General features: G+C 45.7%; 1 protein-coding gene across 1 annotated transcript in view; it reads right to left on the reverse strand.

The window, feature by feature from the left end:
* Positions 1-14996, reverse strand: part of TBX15 (T-box transcription factor 15) — a 98653-nt gene that overhangs the window by 7838 nt on the left and 75819 nt on the right. The window contains exon 6 of the mRNA XM_074318634.1: positions 4885-4982. Coding sequence (XP_074174735.1) covers positions 4885-4982 — 98 coding nt within the window. The remainder of the gene's footprint in view (positions 1-4884; positions 4983-14996) is intronic.

Raw genomic sequence — 14996 nt, forward strand, 5'->3', positions numbered from 1 at the left:
GTGCATCCTTCTCCATAAAATTTCAAGACATGCCTAGATCCCAATCTCTTCCCTGTAGAACAGCTTTTCATGTATTCGCCCAATTCTCATTTCTCACACTGGTCTCTCTGCTTCTTAGAAGACCCCGTTTTACGCCTGCCACACTCCCTAGGTAGACTGCCCCCATTTTTTTCACTTTCCATTAACTTGTTTGTTTCTCTGCTACTTGTTTCACTGCCTTCCTTGCTGCAGTGTACGTCTGTTGTTATTGTAATTTAGAACTACTCTGCCTCTCTCCTGGCAATAGGACACGGTTTCCCACTGAGAAATACCCCCTCTCCCACTCTCACCCCTTCCCCCTACCTCCAGGGAAATCATGTTACTCACACCTGCACAATCAAGGCATCATATTCCCCACTCCACCCCCCACCACAGTAATTGGTTCAGGGGTGACTCAATTAGAGTCAATGAGACTTAGTGAGATTTTGCTAGAAACCTTAGGAGAGAGGCACGTGACCTTTCCCATCAGATTTAAACCTAAAAGGATGTAGGTCCAGGGCTGCCGGCAGCTATGTTACCACCCTGGGGAGCCTGAGAATGGAGTCAGGTGGGAGACGATGACAGTTTGGAGTGGGGTGGTGGCACGGGCGATTAGAGATGTGGATGGATTTAAGAACTTGGTAATAGTCAGATACGGTAGGTGGGAACGGGGTCGAGACACATCCAGGATGATGAATGGCTGGTGGTGTCCTTCCCTCAGTAGAGGGCGCCGAGTCTCTGAGGTAAATCATGGCCTCCATTTCGGACACATTGACTATAAGGGACTTTGGGGACAAACTAGAAAACGTAAGCAATAACTGTTTGTTTTAGTGGGTTGTTTTGAGATGCTCTCTAACCCCTGTCCAGAGATCTTCGTGGGCATTACTCCTTATCTCAGGGATAAATGAGATTTGCAGAAATTGGCAGTCCTTGAGTCGTTACAGTGATCACACAGTAGTAGTTCAGAGGCTGCTGCTACCCATTCAACTGTCCTCCTTTCCCAATCTTTTACTAGTATGAATTTGCTCAGTATCTGATCCCGCTCCCTGACCAACCTCTAATGCAAATCCACACCAACAGAGAGACCCTCAGAATCCTAACTTTTAACTTCCTGACAAACAGTAAAACACCCAAAGGTGTTGAAATCTGTCTAGTGATACCTGCTACCAGGTGAGGAGAAGGGAGGGCTTCTGTAAATGGCAGGTCTCCTCATTCCCACAGATGGAGACATACTGCCAGCTCTGGTGTCACTGGTCCAGGATGGGTCCTTTTAGCACAACAGTTGTCAAATCACTTGAAGACGCTGCTCACAAAAGCTCTCTCAGGTTTGTCCATACAAACAGGATTGAACTTGGCCATAACTGAGCGAGGCTGTTATCTCTTCTCCTTTCTCAGCATTATCTCAGTCAACTTCCCCAAGCGTGACTAGTTAGTCCATTTTGTCCCCGTCGCTAGCAATGTTCAAGGAGAAGTCATTCCTGAGATATAATGTCTATCTCCAGATTCTCCAAAAGAATAAATTCCCATGTCTATTCTAAATGAAATGAAAATGTCTGAAGACTATAGACTTGACTTCATAAAAATGAAATACAGACCTATTTAAAGTTAATGCGCAAGTTGTTGGAAAAAAATCATCAATTCGAAGGATTTTTTGTGTGTGTGTGTGTGGAACATTAAAGCTGTAATAAGTTTAAAAAAAAGAAGAAGAAAAATGATGTGGTCTGGTGGAAACTGTCCTGTCAAGTACGAGATCCACTCCAGAATTCTCAACTCAGTCCTGCCACCATTTAACTGCAGAGATGGCACTAGACTGCTCTATGCCTCAGTTTCTTTTTTGTGTAAAGGGCAGAGGCTAATGAATCCCATGCATTCTTCCCATAAGAGAAAACAACTATAGAGAACACCCATTCGATCCGTTTTTAAAAACAGAAGGATTTGGGTTTTCGCAAAACTGGCTAATTCACCTAAGGGCTCCCCTTGAAATGTTGTCAACAGATGGATCGAAATAAAAGAGAAATAAAAATGACAGCAAGGGCAGGCTGAGAAAAGTATCCTTAACCTCCTCCGAGCAGAATGGTTGATCCAGCCTCCAGCAGCGGTAGCCCAAAACTGTGCTGAGGTCACGTATTGGACCTGCCAGGTGGTCACGTGTTTGAAGCTCTGAGGGAACACGGACACCTGTGCGAGTCAGTCGTTATCTGGATTTGAGGTTCAGCGCCAACGCTACCAATACCCTCATCCCCAAAACGGAATTGCTACATGGTCAGTCTGCCACTCCAGTTCCCTCCAGAAGCTCACCACCCTCTGCTTCTTCTAAGACGCAAAACCAGTTCCACACAGACAGCTGTGTCTCTTTTCTTCATTTTATGAGTGAGACTATCCAGAGTTACTGGAATTCTTCGTTCTTACGGGAAGAGGGCATGGGTATTGTTACTTTTACGTCCTTTGTGAACGTCAAGAAATCAAGCCACATCTTTTGTAATAATGAGAATTTGGATAAAGTTCAGTGTATAGTTCAAAACTGTATTCCAATTAAACTGTTTAATAGAGTCTGGGCTTTTCCTCTAGCCCGTCCCATTGCCATATGTATCCAATAATTCAAGCTCCTTCCCCACCACCACCAATAAGCAGGGGAGTCACTGAAGAAGTGTAACGTTGTCTTTGAAAGTTCAGTTTCTCTTAAACCATTATTTGCAAAGTGTCCACAATACATGTTCATATCGATACATTTTCAGTAGAAGTACCACTTAACCTGCTATCTGTACACCTGAGCCACTCACGCAGGTTCCCCATTCATTCTGCACCTGCCCCGTGGCCCCACAAGGTGGTGAAATTCAGGCTGTATCCCCAGCCTCACTCCACGTCCACACCCATACACATAGGTGGTTGTGCCCCAAGATGCAGTCAGTGACGCTGCCTACCTGAGCCACAGTGACACCCAGTGACCTCATTCAGTGTTCATTAGGTACTTCCTGGGTGCCAGGCCCTATGGTAAATCTTAGGACACAGCCGTGAGCACAGTGTCAGCACGAATGCCTGTTCTCAGGAACTCGCAGTACCCCGGCTGACCTCTCCTACCAGCCTGCATGATACAGACACCTCCTTAGCTAGAGCTTGGAAAGTCAATGAGTAAGGCAAGGGCAGATAAGCAAGAAGCCAGCTCAAAACTAAATAGGATCAAGTAAGTGTCTCTGCATGATCCGTTTTAATTTCTAACACATATTTCTATAAATGGCCTCACGAAAAGTCCCTCTTTTGTGGGTGAAGAAACCAAGCCCCAGAGAAGTAACGTGCCCAAGGTTATATGGAGAGTTAGTGGCTGTCAAAGATAAGGGACCATATTTCCCAACTCCCATAAAACCTCTGCCTCTTCAGGGTCATGGGGGCCTCAGAGCAGTGCAACGTCTGAATATGTATTGACCTGTTAAGTCACTTCATATGAGGGGCTTCCATTTCTCTTCCACTTATAAAAAAAAAAAAAATAGAAATTTTCTAGATCATTTGCCTCACTGGATCCCTGTAAAAATGAATGGTCTAATCATGTGTTGAATAATTAATCATCAAGAAGGCAATTTCTCTTGTCCCTGATCCATTTCCTCTTATGTATCCATATGCAGAGACCTGGGGTGGGGGTGGGGGGGTGAAGACGATGATGATGATGACACTTAGCATGTACTGAGTGCTTCCTACATTTTGAAATGCGTTGTCTCATTTAATCCTCACAAGAATTCTATTCTAGTCTCCCACTTTGCAGATAGGAAAACTAAGTGTCAGAAAGGATGAGGGGCTTGACCAAGGTCACAAAGCTAGAAAGGAACAGTGTTGAGAACCTAACCCAAGTTGTCTGACTGCAGAGCCTATGCTTTGAATCTCTATTCATCTTAATACCTGAGCGATTTTAGCATTTTAGGTTACAAACCTATTTTAGTGTATAAATTGCCCAAAGCCCCCCTGAGCAGGAAATGTAATATAATGTATAGTCAGTCCAGTCCTAGAATGACCTCCCACATTACAAAGCCACAAATTCAAAAACTAGGATTCTATGAATGGTGACCATTTGATGGGACAGAATAAGCACGGTCTGTAATTTTAATCATTGTTACTTTGGGGCAGGAAATGATTGGAGAGGGAGATTCATAAGGCATCTGACACTCTGGAAAGCTTTCACTCAGGTATCCAGGTGAATGGGTAAATGCGCCTGGGAGAGCCACTGACTGGACTGAGAAAAGGAGTTGAAATCTGCCCATGAGCCATCTGTATACATGGCCAAAGATTTCCCATCCTGAGCTACAAGGGGAAGGGGTATTAGAAATTGGATGAAAAGCACAAAGCAGTGGGGGATTGGGGACCCACCCAGCCCATCAATTGAGAAGCATGTTGCACAGAAGCAAAAGGAGAGAGCACGAGTTGCAAAATTCAGATGGGCTTTTGGCAGCCGCCTTCTCACTGTCAGACCTGGAGCAATTTATTCCCACTGTCCAGAGCTAAGTCTTTTCTCACCTACAAAACTAGAATAAGAAAACTGGTAAGACTGCCATGAGCAATAAATGAAAAAGATCTCTTCAAATACCAAGGGCTGCGTGAATGCTTAGGGATAGAAATGAGCGTTTCACCACTGTCATTATCATGAGCATATAACCTCGCTTTTAGGAAGGGAGAGAGAATTGGGGGTGCCGGGTGAAATGCTGCCTCTGGACTGGCCTGGTCGCACAAGTGATGATGCTTTAGTTATTTACGGAACTACCAAGTTCTCATCGCTCAGTGGCTTGGCTTGGCTTGGCTTGGGGCCCGATGTGCCGTATTCAGGTCAGCTCCCACTCCTCCCCAGCTCTAGCACTGGGCAGAGGCTTTGCCCCACGGCTTTACCTTGCTGCTTTTGCATGGTAGTGAAATCCTCAAAGGTGAGTGTGCGCACAGGGGGTCTCCAGAAGGCGTAAGTCTCCATGATGGCTTCCAGTCCGGTTCTGCAGAGAGAAAAGCCAGACACTGTACATCGTCCCAAGAAATGCACTGGTGTTTTAAAGATCCTGGGTGGTTTGTCTGGCTAGTGGTATATACGCAGGCACTGAGAGATGGCACCACCAGGGTAAATTAGTCTGGCCGAGCTCAAGGCACCGATGACCCTGGGTAGCAGGAGGAAGAAGGAAGGAACCCAATTCAGATTATTTGCAAGCAAGTCATAACTATGATGGAGCTGCACTCTGACCTTGCTTCAAAGGAGGTGTGGCATGCATGGAAAAAAACATAAGTGTTAAAGGTCAAGGTCACTAATGTCATGAATAGAGTTGAGCAGAAAGTAGCAGTGGCTGTTTCTCTAGCACAGGACGACATCACGGACACAGTCTGTCCCAGAGTCACCTCCCCCACTGGGTGTGTGGAGTCAATGAAACCATCGAATTGCTGTGGCTTTAAAGGCTCCTTAAATCAACAGAGACAAGCGAGTCACTAGAAATAAAAGGAGAAATAAGCAGCCAAATACACTTGAGTTTCTGTTCAGTAAGAAACACCTTCCTGAAGCCAGAAAAAAGAGTTTGGTTTCAGAAATTATACCCCAAGCAAAAAAGAGCAATACTTTTCTGCAAATATTTATCTATATTGTATAATCTAATAATCAAGCTGGTCTTGGAGGGTCCAACACTTGGGACTGTCAGACTTCTGGAAACATCCAATATTTTACAAATCCATTAAGGCTTCTGTTTCATTGATATTGGCAATTCCATTAATTGTACTATGCACACACTGTCTACTTGACCCTTCGGTAAATTCTCTCTGGATCATAGGTGTGAGGGGCTGAAGGACATCGTTGTACCAGAATTAGCCAGCTTATCCCAGACGTGTTCTTGCTAAGACTCCACATCCTCAAAACAGTATTGGGGGGGTTTCATTTAAAGCTTTGAACACAGCTTCTGATTATTGAGTTTTCTTTCAAACTAGCTACTTCTGTCTTAATAAGTGGAAGAAGAGGACATTCAGGGACTGCGGGGAAGGTAGGAGGGTGGAGAAGGGGCCTAAATCACCCGAATATAACCTGGTGTCCCTTCCTGGAAAAGACAAGCTTTCCCTCTGGAGATGAAACTTAGGCTGCCTGTTCTTCTCCCTAGGTAATACATTTCCAGAGTTCTCTTCGGTTTTGCATACCAAGAATAAAGTGAGAAGTTTTATTTTAAGTGAGAACAAATATCCTTTCCTTAGACATGACGATGAGATCCCCTGAGGCTCTTCTCAGATGAGCTGCTGATACACTGATTGGCTCTTTTTGTTGGAAAACGTCCTCTCTGAACAGGCCTCACTTGAACAGTTCACTTTCTAAAGTCTTCTCTGGAATCTTGGAGGCTTTAAATACACCAATGTTGGCAAATCAAACTCTGTATTTTTAGAAGAGGTTGAGAGGAGAGGGTGTTGCATGGTGTTTATTAGCTGTTAATCTGTTAAAAGTAGGAATAGAGGACATCTCCACGTAGTCACCCTACATTAATGTAGAATACAGTACATGAAACTATTTGTGGACAGAAAGAGTCCAGGCAATGAGAGCGTTCAGAATAATAAGGGGATAGGCAGATAAAGCCATGCTGAGCCTTGGCGAATATGAGAAATAGATGGGACAGGTTTAGGTCTCACTGCCTTCATTTGGAATGTTGGTGGCCCCCCAGAACATCTTAGGGTTCCCTTCACTGCAACTGGCGAGGTCTTTATTATTCCACGTCCTATTCCATTCGTCCCAAGACCACGTGCCAATGACGGGTACAGAATATTAGCTCAAGGACAAAGAACAGGCCCTTCGCCTTCCATGAGGTGATAGAAGACTGGGAAGTAGCAATAACAACGCCGATATCCTGCCAATCTGACGTTTCTTAAAGAAACAGAAGATGAACTTGGATTTCATTTTCAGAACAGGCAGAAACGCTCTGGAAAATTAATGATGTGATAATTTTATGTAAAGCAGTCAGCTCTGTATAGGATAATGACCATTTATCCATTTATCCAAATCTAAGATCTAAGTGAAAAACTAACTTAAGTTAAAGAACCATAGATTTAAAAATTGGGGGGAACTGTGGGCGTCATCAGCTTCTACTTCCTATGATACCATTTTGGATGGTTATCCAGCCTGTGTCGGAGTATTGCCCAGGGAAAATACTCAAGTTTTTTGACAGATCTATTAGAAAGTTCTTTCTAACCTGGGGCTGAAATCTCTAATGTAACTTTTACTCTCTGGTTCCATTACCACTGGGAAAATGGTGAGAGTGCCAGACATTTTCCACAACCTCATCAGGAAGACGTTCCTTAGCTGTGAAGAATGTAATGTATGACTCGTCACATACGGATGCACCCGTGGTCCGTCCAGTTCAGAGGTCATTTTGGTGGTGGAATTGTGGGGGAGGGGCTATGACTATCAAAACAGAATGGCCAAGATCACACATTCCTGACCACACTTTCTTTACTAATCCACTGTGGATTCATCTCTCATCAATTGATCCTAGACCCTAACTGAATCTATTTATAGAGTCAGAGTGTATCTTTTTAGCAAAATTAATCCTATTCGTTTACTATATGCCGCCATCTTGTTTCTCCTCAAACTGCATGAAGCTTCATTGGACAGAGCTAACTGTTAGAAAGTACTGGTTCTAGATATAAGGATTTGGTGAAGCGCCATGGCAAGATAATTATTAGATCCCTCGCCTCTCTCCACCACTAGCTTGTCTACTTTGGATCCCATGGTTTTTTTGCTTTTTTTGTTTTGGGGTTGTTGTTGTTGTTTTTATGTTCCAGGGCTTAGCAGAATGCCTGTTTCATGGCAAGATCTCAACTGATATGAGTCATTATTTCATGAACTTTAACCAACATTCGTTCTCTAAGTCTAAAGCTTAGGGAAAAAACTTGATGTGAAATCAAGATTCCGAAGACAGAAGGGATCCGCTAGTAGTGGAGACTTGGGGGTCGTTTCAATAGCCGACTACGTCTTTCTCCACTCGGGTCTCAGAGAGGTTTCAGGTTTCCTTTGATTTCTTCCTTTCCGGTCCTGGAATTTCTGACCTTCAGCAGAGACTGAGTCCCTCCTCTCGTCTTCTCTTACGAGAGCCCTTGCCCACCACCCATGAACACTTTTAGCTACTTGGATGTCTACTTGAAGTTTATCCTGAGGGACACACTGTTTACTTAGTCACAACATTATACCCTAGTTTTGTAAATTGTCATCTCAAGGTTTTTAAAAGTGAATTCACTGTCTAACAGACTTTTTGAAAAAAGCTGTCTTAGGTAACCACATATCGTTAACATGTTCCACACACAGAGCCTCTCCCGGTTTGTGACCCACCCGAGACCTGATGTCATCTCTGAGGTTTCCAATCAGAGATGATCAAATTGGCAAGGGTTCCCTTCTTGCCTTCTTTTCCCTGTTTGCGCCAGTGACAACAGAGGCCAGATCCAAACCCCCTTCGTACATTCCTTTGGCTTTAATCACCTCTTTGATTTCCAGGCCTTTTCTCTTTAGACTTTTCAGGCTGCTCACTGGCCAAACCAACAGAATGTGCTGAAGAGAAGGATGAAAAAGAAGGAGAGGAAGCGAGCCAAGAGCTCTTTAGCAAATTGGTGATGCCTCGACATAACTGAGTTAGAAAAGTAGCCTGTGAAGAAATAGCCTTAAAAATAAAAAGTTGGGAAGGAAGGAAAGAAGGAGGGAAGGAAGGAACGAACGAAGGAACGAAGGAAGGAAAAGGAAAGGGAAGGAAGGTCTTCCAACCAACCTTCTCATTTTTAAAAAAAATGCTGGAACATCCCTTTGAAGTTCAGCAAATTTTTGATAATTATAACAATAATTGTCACTATATTCATGAACCTGTTAGACAGCACATCAATGCATAGTTTCTGCTTTTTATTTGTCTTGAGAAAGAGAGTTGCTTTTTACATTTCTTCCCTTTCTTTTCTCTGTAGTTCTGACTTTTGACTCTTTCCTGTACTATTTGCTGGTGATACTGGTAACAGAGGGAACATATGTTAGGGGTTGATAAGACCCTCTGTCATCTGTCAACAGAAGACAGCCGAGGGCTAAAAGAAGTCTGCTGAAGCGAGGTCTTGAAATCATAAAGGAGTTATCCAACCAGGGAAACAATCATGCTGGGTTTAAGAGATACAAAGGCGGAAAAGACTAAGGTCTTTACCCTCTAGGAGTGTCCTGTTCAACAAAAAGAGAACATGTATTCCCTATGCTGTACTCTACATCCCGTGACTATATATATATTAAATTATAGTTGACATAGGGAATAGAGTCAGTGGAATTGTAACAGCTATATACGATGTCAGAGGGGTCGTAGATCGGGGGAAGAGGGTTATCACTTTGTGAGGGAATATAAATGTCTTACTATTACATTGTTTTGTACACCTGAAACAGAAACAAAAAAAAGGAAAACGTCCAAAAAAAAAAAAAAAAAAAGAGCATGTAAATGACTAATTTCTGAACTCTGTGACAAATGCCACACTAGAGATATGTAGAAGATTCCATGGAGCCCGGAGCAAGAAATACTTCATATACCCGGAAAACTCAAGGAAGATTCCAGTTATTTGATCTTCCTAGTAAAGGGTGCTCAGCAGTTTTCCACACAGGCAACAGGCAGAAAGAGCTTCCCTAGCAGAGTTCACAGTGTATGCAAACATGGAGGGATAACAGAGAAAGCATATTCTGGGACCTGAAAACACTTCATGGTGACTGGAGTTCCAGTGCAAGATGCGGGGTGTGGGCACCAGGGATCGTTCTTCCATGTTAGGTGCTTGGATTGTATCCCATGGGATGCACTGTACCCCTGATCTCCTGCCCGTTCTCTTCCTGTTCCAGCATTTTAAAAGACACAAAACCAGAATATACTATTCTTTCAGATCTAACTACCATATCTCAGCATTCTCATCCTTTTTCTTAGACTGTCTTTGGCCCACTTTGGCCTCCTTCACAGGATCTGGAATCGGTTCCTACATCTGGATTCCCCAGGGTATTTGTTGTCCACAGATATTCTAAAAGACCTCCCAACTGAGGTCTACAAATTGGCAAAAACAAACAAAACAAGTTATCATTCGAAACTTGGCTTTAGATGGTGCGATGGGTACACCTACACGAGGAATTGGCTGTCACTGATGTGCCTTCAGTGGTTTGGATGCACAGGTGTCCAAGGGACAGATGCTTGGAGTTTAGTTAAAATTGTTCCTTACCAAGTGGTTCCAGCTTGGGAACCCTGTGCCCACTTGGAGTCTGAATAGGTCGGCATGGCAGTTCATGAGGAGTTTTCACTGCCTCAAGAAGTACGATCAAAACCTATGAGAACCTAAAGCAGGCTAACCAAAATACTAAGCTTCTTTGCCTCTGACTGTAACAGTCCGATTTGGTAATATAACTCACACGAGGGCAGATGAGCACGAGCTCACAGGCCGGGCTGCCTGGGATGACATTGCAGCCCCGCTGCTGCTTACAGCAACCTGGGCCAACGTATTTAACCATTTCATGCCTAAGTCTCCTATCTGTAAAATGGAGGTCACCCTGACACTACTACCTCCAAATTGTTCCCGAATAACTGCAGATTGATTGACGACAAAATATATCAGAACAAGAGAGAAAACATAATGAAAGCTCAAGGACCGTTGGTCTAAGTCGATCAAAAAGAAATCTCACCAGCTGCTCAGGGCTGCGACCTGTAACGAGAGGAAACACTTACTTCGCTGGAACGCGAAGCTGGTGTCAGCCCTCTGGCTCCAGATCGAATGTGGAGGGATGTGTGTGTTACCTAATTCCATTTCTCAGTCTCTCCTCACGGAACCAAAAACGTGTCCCTCAAGCCCCTGTAGGCCTCATTATCTTGCAGATATTTCAGACTCCAATATGTTAGCCATTAAAAAGACGTCACTCTGTCAGATGACACCATCCCTGGGCAAGAGCCATAGATAACAAAACAACTGCCAACCTCCCTTGGCAAACCCACATGGCCAAGAGGACAATGGTGGAAAAGGTTCACGACAGAGGAGGGAGAATAAATAACAAGGCAGAGAAAAATGTTAAATCCTGGCTCAAAGACCATAAGCCAGGGGGCATGATAAACGGCTCTGGCTTGGGGGTAGGAGAGGAGTCTGGCAGGACGCGGCTGCCAGAGTCCAGTCCGGGGCCAGCTCCCTTGAATTGTAAATGCAGCCGTACCTGACAGGGAGTTCAGCCCTGACAGGTCTGCTCAGTGTCCCCCCCTGCCAGGGATAACAAAAGAGTATGCAAAACCTACAGAGGCTAGAAAGATTGCCAGGAAAGAGCAAGGGGAGATTGGCTGGAAAAACAGCCAGTGGCTCTAGGGAGAACAAATGAAAATACAGAAAGTGAAAGGGAGAAAGACACTTGGAAAGTCGCGCTAGTTGAAAGAAGGCAAGCGGTCCGCTCCCTTGCTCTAAGCTGGTTGTGTGAGCCTTCAGGAGCGACAGGGTACCCGGGGTGGGCCAGGGCGCCGTTGTCTGCTGTCTGGCGAGCTGTGCCTCACAGAGCGGAGTGACATGGTTTTTCTGGATGCTGACTGTCATTGCTGCATTTGCAAATTCTGCAAGCGAGGACCTCACTGCACTCAGTTTTACCACCAATAAAATGGGAAGCACTGTACCAATGCCAGCAACTCAGAGATTAAAAATGGACAGCCTGGACCACCAGTAACTATGAAATGTTGCTATTATTTATAGACTTAGAATTTGAATGACTAGAAATAAATAGACTTACATTTGAATGACTAGGTTGAACTGTATGAAAATTGCTGATATTTTACCATTCTTGACCTACAAATACAGTAATTTTATATGTTCAGCTTAAGAGATAGATAGGGTGGAGACAAGATTCGAGATACCCGGTGGTAATAGGGAGCTGTAGTAACAGATGGGAACTGACATTCACCATTCACCTTGCACCCTTCCTTCCCCGACTTCCAAACAAAAGGTCTTGCTTTTGGGTCTAAACAGAGATGAACGGGCGCCATTTCTGGGACCAATTTCTAGCTGACTTTTCCTCTTCTGTTACCTTTGGGCACTCTGATCCCTCATCCCTCAGCCCTCTTTCTCGCTGCACACTCGTCTTGATGGGGTGTTGTGAGGAGGGGCTGGGCCTTGACTGGGGTTCCTGTCTGCCCAAGGAAGTGGTTTTTCATTCCATGAACATGGCCTTGGCATAGCAGCTGCTTGCACGGGGTCGCAGGAAGGTTCTTTACTCCCAAATATTTTCCTACCACCAGTAGAGATTCCTTCCTTTGGGTTAAGTATGTGCCTCGTGAAGCACCCTCTTCCAGCAGCGAGTACATCCCTTCCTGTAATGCACTTAATGGCTCCATTTTTAGATCACCGTCCCCTGAAACATGTAAAGGGATACTAGGCACCAAGAGGGACAGCCGCCAACCACATTCCCAGCAAACAGAAGTGCTGGCTGAGAATGAGCTCAGACGGCGATTGCCTCCTACACCTCATCGGGCAGGCCTTACTGTTTTCTCAGTGAAGGGCGACATTTGCAAACTACTTAGCTATATAAACCAACCTCCCCGATACAGGGCCTGCCACCGGCTCCCTTCTGACAGTTTCTAAGTTGTGGTTCAAGCATCCAAGGGTGGCCTCCACAGAGAAAGAGGTAACCTAAGAAGGTCCACCAACTCCCTGAACTACAGAAGAGCCACTCTACCTGGCACCTGTCATGGGACCAACAGCCGTGGCTTCTGGGCGCCATACCGGCTAGGAGTACGTGGAGGAAACCAGGTCACATGGAACAGACCCCCTTGCAGTTGTGTTAGATGCAGTGGAGACTGGGCCTAGGGTAAAGCCCAAGGTCAAAGATAGGATGAAGGTGCTGACCTGTGAGAACCCAGAGTCATGTACTCCATGCACTTTTAAAAGAAGTTCGTAGAACCTCTCACTCCCCAGACAGATCAAAATTTTAATCCTTTCCTTTTTACATCTATGTTTGCTTTGGAGGAAGTCCCTGGGGATGATATAACATTTCCCAAGCTGACGTGGCTGTTCTGTGAAATCTCGGCAGCCGCTCCTAACGGGGGCAGGCCTTTCTCGTTAGCTGTGTGCCGAGAGACCCACGCAGCCCTCCTGCTCCTCCGCTGTCCCCTCCACAATGCAAGGGCTCCGTGGTTGTAATGCTCCCTCTAGCTGAGCACGACGGGCTCTCCTGGCAGGACAGATGCGCTCCGAGGCTTCTCCTTGACCATGAGACTCGGTGAAAAGGCTCTTGCTTCTCTTCAGCTTCATGGCCTTTGTCTTCTCTTGAGAACCGGCTTCTCACTGGAGTGGCCAACCCCAAAGATGTCATTTTTTCTCTGCTTGCTACTGAGCAGCCTGTCTCAACCAAAGCTCATTCTGCGTGGGCTCAGCCTCTGGGACCCCTTCTTTCCTGAAACTCAGACTCTGAACGTCACTGTGTGTCTTCCTTCTCCAGGGAACCAGGTGGCACAGACATGTCCCCACCGTCCAGAGCCAGCTCAGATGGCCGATGGGTGTGTGTGTGTCTAATCCACATTTAGGGGACATGAGTGTCTTACAGCAGGACTCCACCTCAGATTGGAATCAAAATTGCCCCGAGTCTGTGAACTAAGCCTATTTATAGATTTACTCTATTCCTGTTCCCTTCTTAGCTGGTATGCAAAACTAGATCCCCACTGTTGCCGTACCTGAGTCGCCCTTGGTTGAGGTAAGGTTTCCTCACTCCAGAGTTTCTGGTTTTTAATTTCTCTGCCACGTAGCAATTCTGTCTCACTGTTTTGTGACTAAACAAATAAGTATTATTTTCCGCTGTATACATGACACTACAGGAAAAAAAAAAATCTAAGAATAGAAACCTGAAAAAGGTACAGGTCCATTCCAGGGAGCTTAGCAGGGGCAGAGCCCAGGAACACAGACCACAGGACAGGTCTCGACCTGAGGGAACAGGAAGGCGTACTGTCTCCTGCTGGGCAGAGACATCTCCCTGAGGGGACTCCGGATAGTGTGCCCTGGGGCTATAGGTCTGAGCAAATATATACTGACACCTCACACCCAAAGCCAGACTTGGGCCACATAATTTCTAAGAAATCTAGAAGGAGGAACAATTTAGAAGTAAACAGTTTCCCTCCCATTGCAGATTCAATGTCTCTCCCTCTCTCCCTCTCTCCCTCTCTCTCTCTCTCTCTCTCTCTCTCCCCCTCTCTCCTGGTGGAGACTTCTAAGCAGGGACATCATCACATGGGAATGAAAAGCAGCAGCTCCATAACTACAGTGTGAAGGGCGGTGACCTTCTCACAGTCAAGTGTGTGAAAGACCCTTTCTAAAGAGCAGGCGGAATTATGACACGCTCTGATTATGGTGACACCACAGGACTGACCCTGTGGGCTCCGTGGGGCTCCTGCTGGGGTTCTGGAAGGCCCCGGGAATATCCCCTTTTGTCCTCATTCCAACCGAGAATGAATTCTGAGCAAGACCTCGGAGCCCGATGCAGTAGAGACCAAAATACCAGGTTCACGATTGATAAGGGTGTCAGGCAGAGGGGTGAGGGCTCCCCTGAAATAAGCTGACTCCCCAGAACGGTCAGCCTTCTATGCTGGGCTTGCCACACCATGGAAAGAGCCCAGAAGGCACACTTGCTGAAGACAAGCACGTCCTCAGCGCCCTGGTCCCGGACTCAACAGTCAGATCAGTCACTCTGGTTCCCATTAAGGGGAAGGAGGAAGCGATGGGGCTGGGAGCCAGGGGTACTTCCCATGGATATCTCTTCTCGTTAAAATCGGAAGAACGGGAAGTAAGCATCCTCACCACAGCTCCCTCACGTTCTCCTCTACCCTCAGAGGACGCCCGGCCGCCCTATGGTACAACGAGGTGAAGCTGATGGGCCAAGAGAGTCACAGGAGGCATTTAAAGCGAGCGTGCTGGGCGGCTGTGTCCCCATCTTCCCTCCTGCTCCTCCCTTCCTGAGCCTCTGGACCACACTAGGATGGATTGAGAGCGACAAA

This window comes from Rhinolophus sinicus, linkage group LG14 (assembly GCF_036562045.2).
Source record: "Rhinolophus sinicus isolate RSC01 linkage group LG14, ASM3656204v1, whole genome shotgun sequence".
Classification (NCBI taxonomy): Eukaryota; Metazoa; Chordata; class Mammalia; order Chiroptera; family Rhinolophidae; genus Rhinolophus; species Rhinolophus sinicus.